The sequence below is a fragment of the Dermacentor variabilis genome, chromosome 2, assembly GCF_050947875.1.
Source record: "Dermacentor variabilis isolate Ectoservices chromosome 2, ASM5094787v1, whole genome shotgun sequence".
In the NCBI taxonomy this organism is placed as follows: domain Eukaryota; kingdom Metazoa; phylum Arthropoda; class Arachnida; order Ixodida; family Ixodidae; genus Dermacentor; species Dermacentor variabilis.
Window position 1 is genome coordinate 39,301,043 of NC_134569.1, and position 6,624 is coordinate 39,307,666.

General features: G+C 46.2%; 1 protein-coding gene across 1 annotated transcript; it reads right to left on the bottom strand.

Moving 5' to 3' along the window:
* Positions 1–3,323: 3,323 nt before the first annotated feature.
* LOC142570823 (vasopressin V1a receptor-like) lies at positions 3,324–6,331 on the bottom strand. The gene has a single exon (XM_075679140.1). It carries the CDS (start codon positions 6,220–6,222, stop codon positions 4,984–4,986), a length of 1,239 nt encoding a protein of 412 aa, XP_075535255.1. The 5' UTR covers positions 6,223–6,331; the 3' UTR covers positions 3,324–4,983.
* Positions 6,332–6,624: the final 293 nt, after the last annotated feature.

A 6,624-nucleotide genomic window follows, 5' to 3' on the forward strand; every position in this document is an offset into this window, starting at 1 on the left:
GCCGTGAGCGCTGCCCTCGTGCCTACACCTAGTCATGCCCGAGAGCGCCTGCTGGTTATCGACATTCTCAGTCGTGTGTCACTTGCGACGACATTTTCTCTTTAGTTTTGTATGAAAAAACATCGGCAGATACACTTAAGACAGCTCACGTGTGGGAATGCGAAAGCATTATAGTCCCTTTGGTTAAATGTTTTCCACTCGATGGTCATTAATATGTGACCAAGATGCGAGCATAACGCATTGCAAATTAATAATGCTGCCGGGGCGGAAGCACCACCGAAGTCGTTGAACTTGCACTGGAGAGCGCCTTTTAATAGCACTAATTATGAAATGTAATTTTTTCTGTTCATAAGAAACTTTCTCTTTTTCAGGGCGGCGGCTGCTTTACGAAGTTGTGGAGGGCCGACGTCGGCGTAGTTATATGATAGTCGGCGCTTGTTACATTCGTTATTATTTCACTGCAAGGCACTAATAAAAAGAATCACTTAGGAGCAGACAGAAAAAAACGACAAGACAGAAACTATACGCTGCCTTCCAAGGGTCATAATACGAAAAAAAAAAAGCCCTCGGTGTCCTTATTTCTTTATTCTCTCTGTGTACTTCTAAAGTAATTTTTCTTTCGTCCCTAAGCCCTGGAAATGTCTGAGATGCCCAAGTTCCAACTGGCATTCTGCACTTTAGAAAGAAAACATTATACTTATAGTAAGTATGATCTTGCCATGAAGTTTCTCTTCTCATTTCCAAATGACGTGAGAGGCTTGTTTTTCCTTAACTGCCCGCGCAGTTCTCAAAGCTGAGCGAGGTCATTAGAAGAACGTGACCACGCTGAATTCGCCATAGCATTCTAAGCTTTCCTCGCGCACAGCAGCTAATAAAGGCGCATTTGTCTATGGTTGACTTTTAATGCGATGTTCTGACCAGGGTTGTTAATTCCTGTCTGTGAATACAAGCATAATTACTGGCGAATTGTTTTTATGTGTACTGTACAAAAAATGACAGTCCTGTCCTTTCGACTGACGCGGAACGAAAAAAAAAAGTGACGAAGTGAACGTAGCGAATCAGTTATGAGTAGCGACCAAGTTTTCGGTGCTCGAGCTTGAAGTCTTCACAAGATCCAAGTGCGTATTTTTCGGGTTGATATTGTGCCATACCCGCAGCGGTAGCTTAGTCTCTATGGCGTTGCGTTGCTAAATTTTAGGTTGCAGGTCCGATCCCGTCCGCAGCAGCCTCACCTTGACCGGGGTGAAAAAAAAAAGCTCTCGTTTGCTTAGATTGAAAGGCGCGTTCAAAAACCCAATGTGGTCACAATTATTGCGGAGTCTCAGATTACGGTGTCTCTCATAATGAGATTGCGGTTCTGCCACGAAAAACTCCGGACTTTGATTTCTCTTTTTTTAATTTTGTGCCAAACTTCTTCTTTAATTATTTACAAAGCATTTATTAAATGATGTCAGTGCATGTGGCGCTTATAGTAGACGCAGAATTACAATTTTTAAATCTGCTGGAAGCTTCATGACGACAGCTCTGGGAGAACGAAAAATAAGATTTTGCTTTCTTTCTCCCCTACAGTGCTAACTGATACTACGTGAAACTTTAAGTGTTCAAAAAAAAAATGTTAGCCAACACTGCCTTGTGAAATATTGTAACTTTGTCAAAGTGGCCGGCAACCCGCCGTGGTTGCTCAGTGGCTATGATGTTGGGCTGCTGAGCACGAGGTCGCGGGATTGAATCCCGGCCACGGCGGCCGCATTTCGATAGGGGTGAAATGCGAAAACAGCCGTGTACTTAGATTTAGGTGCACGTTAAAGAACCCCAGGTGGTCGAAATTTCCGGAGACCTCCACTACGGCGTGCCTCATAATCAGAAAGTTGTTTTGGCACATAAACCTCCATAATTTAATTTTAAAGTGGCCGGCAACGCCTGTTTACTTAAGCTCGCCGCAACGCTATAACCGGTGAGCTACTGTCAGATTGCACAACGTTTCGTCAGTTTGTATACGTAATCATAGATGAGTCGCAACTGAACCATTTGAAATTTATGGAACTGTGCGGCTGTTGTGTGTAAATGCTGGTGATGGCGGTAACGATGATGATCTTAGAATCTGTTGCGCGTACCTATTGAGGCTTTAACCAAGAATGGCGCAGTGTTAGCAATGTACATTTAAAACATGGTTGAGGTATCCATAAAAAATAATGTGTGCAACTTTTAGAGAATGATAACAAAAGAATTTAGGAGCAGACAGATTGGTACGAGCAGAATGAGTGAGACGAAAATGTTTCTTGGTGAACCAGCCTACGAAATCAATTTCTCTTATTTTTTTTTTGTGTGTGTGCGCGTGTTTAAAATCTAAGTTGATCAATATGTCTCAATTCCCCTGAGTTGGTAAATTCCACTCTCCTTAAGTAATAATAATAATAATAATAATAATAATAATAATAATAATAATAATAATAATAATAATAATAATAATAATAATAATAATAATAATAATAATCGCCATCATCCCACCTTAGCTAGTCTTTGGCGGCCGTCATAGTTTATCTTTGAGCTGGACACAGCAGGTACGAATGATTTATCGATTCATATTTCGCCTCACATAAGGCAGAAGGACGAATAAGCGCAGAAGAAGCGACGGTAACATTTGGCGTGCGTGACAATTTAGGAAGGCCAGTAAATTTAGCCGCCAATAATGAATTATTTTTTCTGACAGGTCGGTTGGAGAAATTTCACAGCTGTATAGCGAAAGAATGCGCATAAGCGATGCTATGCTTTCGGCTTTTCTTCAACACACAGCTCTGCAGCGCTTTGATAGTCGTCAAGTGCTGCGCACGTGCAATTCAAATCACGCTGAGTAGGATTTATTCTCTTCTTCTTTTTTTGCATTGACTGTTCATTTCGCTCTGTTTTCACTCTAACCAGCACGGACTCGATATAAGTTCTCAGACATGTCGCCATCAATGGGAGATCTAAGATGCGTTTACCCGCCACGGTAGTGTAGTGGCTATGGCGTTGCGCTGCTAGACATGAGGTCGCAGATTAGATCCCGGCCGTGGCAGCCGCATTTCGATGGGGGCAAAATGCAAAATTGCTCGTGTGCTTGGGTTTAGGTGCACGTTAAAGAACCTCAGAGAGAAAAAATTAATCCGGAGTGCCTCAATGCGGGGTGCTTTACGATCAGATTGTAGTTTCGGCACGCAAAACTCCAGAATTAATTTTTTTAGTGATAAGTTGTTACGTGGAACATGTCGTAAGAACATCAACAACAACGCGGACCAATGACTTAGCAGTTACACAGGGACACTAAGTTATAACGAGACCTACAAAACTTTCTTTATTCGTAAAATACATCAACAACAGATTCCACTGCCCGTACTAAAATAATGAGCAGTATATATAGTAATCTGCATAACGCCCAATCGCTGCCATTGATAGCATGGAAGTGAAGAAGACAGTTAACCAGAACATCTAGAAAGAACACGAAAACACGCCAATAAAAACACGCCGGCAAAGGTAATTAATTGTACGATCTTCCTTGACACCTCAAAACACTAATTCGTACATAACGACGACAACCTCTCCTATCTCGCAAAAGGGCATTTCCTTTGTAAAATGTCGCGGGATATGGCTGGTGCATTCTGAAACGCCGAGTATTCTATGTCTCTTCAAAACTTTGATGTAGTCGTACTGAAATGAAAAGAAAGCTGCGCCAACAGCCTTTGTAGATTTGTGTTTAAGCGTGGTGAAACGTTGCCGTGAACAGTTCAACTGCGCTAAAAAAAAAAAAAAAGAAATGACGTTAACATGAAAAGAAAGACACGGGACGTGCGTAGTCCCTCTTATCGTGTTCCCGCCGTTCTCGGCGCTGATTTAACGTATGCATACATTCCAACTAACCTAAATTGATACCTTACTACATTGGCTACAAACACTGCCACCATCGGGCACTGTTGCTCAGAAAAACAAGGCGGTGAGTAGGCAGCCACTCCCGGACACCACGAGGCCACAGGGTTCAAATCCAGGCCGTGGCGGCCACATCCCAATGGGAGTGAAATGCATTAGCACCCGTGTACTTAGATACAAGTGCACGTGAAAGAACCCCAGCTGGTCCAAATTATTCCGGAGTTCCTGACTATGGCGTGCCTCGTATTCACATCATGGGCTTGCCGCGTAAAACTCCATAATTTAATTAAGTGTAATTTTAACGTCCAGATACGGAGCTTTGAGTTTGGTGATCTTTGCATTGGTGTAGGATAAAAACTGCATACTATCATCTGACAAACAGATGAATCTGGTTTACGTTTGATGCTCTGAGCCACCGACTTTGGTGTCGTTACGTGGATTCTACTGACGCCCCTTCATCTTATTGACTTGCTACAGGCAAAATATAGCACTGAAAAGTTTGCTGTGGATCCCAGAACTTACCAAGACACCTGATATTTGTGTCTTTCGACATTATATCTCGAGATTTTGTCAGCGACGTTGTGTTCTTGTGACTTAGCTATAGAGAAATCACAGAAGCAATTCAGATATCTCGTTGTGCCATTAGCATAAGCTCTAAACAATATTATATCCATAGATGTTACAGATCAAAATTTGAATGAAACGCGAAGCCGCTAATTATTTGGAACTGTAAAGGAAAAATTTGCAGAACCTTATTACATTTCGTTCACACATTTCTTGTCAGCCAGGTACATATCTTTTAAAGCTTCACCTTTCATCTTTGTGCTTGCAAATTCACAGCCAAGGCGATAACTAGCAAGATTGTGGAGTAAGGTTGAATGTCGCTCACAATACCTGCTATTAGCATCTCATTATGCAATCAATGTGCATGTTAGCCCGCTGGTGCTCTGAATCCCACAATAAGAGATACACTTGACGATGTGTCTATAAGCAGGCAAGCTTGCAACAAGAGGCGCCATAACAGCCTGCTATGCCTGCAACTCGTCCAAGAAATGAAATGGCATAAATACTACGAACATGTAGCTAGAGGCAGTCTCCCAGTGATGGCAGTCTGTCTTTTTCTGGGTCTTTCTTCTGCGCTTCGCCGCAGTCGAAGTTGTCGGGAGAAGGAAACATTTTCACCGTTGGCGAGCGCCTCCTGTTGCGAGTCTGCAAAGTCGACCAAGCGGTGCGAAAAGTGGCAGTGGTACGCCTCGAGCCCGAAGAGCACGCCAGGCGGCGCCACAGGACGCGCACGTGGGCGTCACACCCGAAAACCGCGGCGCCGCCGTTGAAGGCCAGAAAGACGTACGGGTTGACGGCGCTGTTCGAGGCTGAGACGACGCCAAACACGGCGACCACGTGGGGCCCGAGCGAGACGTTCTGCGCGAAGGCCAGCAACATTTCCTGCACCATGTACGGAAGGTTCGTCACGACAAACGCCACAAATATAATTATCGCCATCTTGAGAGTTCGCAGGCGCGCCTTGGGCAGAGTAGTCCTCGCGCTTTCGGCACGGTCACCGGACGACGAAACAGCGTCCCCTGGCTGCCGGGATGTGGCGGTGCTGCCCATCTTCCACATCCTATACAGGATGCACGAGTACAGTGTCACAAGGGCCACCAGCGGCAATATGAACACAAGCGTGAAGACGAACGCCATGTAGGCCTGGCGCGAGACCACGGATTCCTGGTAGATGTAGAACACTGAGGCACAGTAGCACTCGTCCCGGATTACGACAAGCCGGAACATGAACATGTTGGGCAGAGACGGAACGAGCGACAGAAGCCAGCAGGCTGCGACCAACGAGCGAGGCTTGGGGGCCGGCGCCAGCGGCTTGCAGATGGCGCAGTGACGGTCCACCGCGATGCCGACCAGCATGTAGGTGGAGGAGACCAGCGCAAACGTCTGCAGCACCTTGAACAAGCGGCAGGCGGCGTCTCCAGCGACCCAGACGCGGCCCACGACCTCCCACACCAACTGCGAGCTCATGGTCACCATAGTGACGAGAAGGTCGGCGAAGGCTAGGTTCAGGAAGAGCACTTGTGCCTTGAACATGCGGTGTCGCCGTGACGTCAGGAGCCTGTGACACACGATCGAGTTGCCCAGGAGCGACAGAGCGAGCATGACGCTGAGCAGCGCGATCCGCAGCGTCTTGGCGTAAAGTGGGCCGAATAGATCTTCGGCGGTGACCGGCGCTTCCGACGCCGTCTCGTTGTCGTAGCCGGAGAGCGCATCGAGTTCGGACGACACCGGGGTAACGTCGGCGCTGTTGTCAAGCATGGGTGTCGGTCTCGCCCCATCACCATCGAGATGGGCCACAATAATGACGAGGGGCTGCGCTGCCGAAGAACAGATTTTGAGTTCCTTGGCTCGCTCGTACTCGCTGGTAGCTTCACTTTCTTGCTGCTTGGTCCTCTTGCGACACTATCAGCAACTGAGACCTTCCTTTTTAGTCGTGGCCTGCAAGTCGTACGTGAATGCGATGATAACCAGAGAGGGAGCAATAGGAATCCACAGCAGCTTCATACAATGCTCTTGACGGAAAGCCGGCTTTCATGACTCAGTCGTTTGATCTTCCTGGGGCCTCTGCTGGTAACTGATTTTAGGGTGTATTGAAGCTTGCGCTAGCACCCCTGTAAAGAGAAAAATAAGCATTACTCAGTACAGTGAGCTCAGGCAAAG

What these genes read in the sequence shown, in the direction of transcription:
- LOC142570823 (XM_075679140.1), bottom strand. Translation starts at nt 6,222, where the DNA reads ATGCTTGACAACAGCGCCGACGTTACCCCGGTGTCGTCCGAACTCGAT.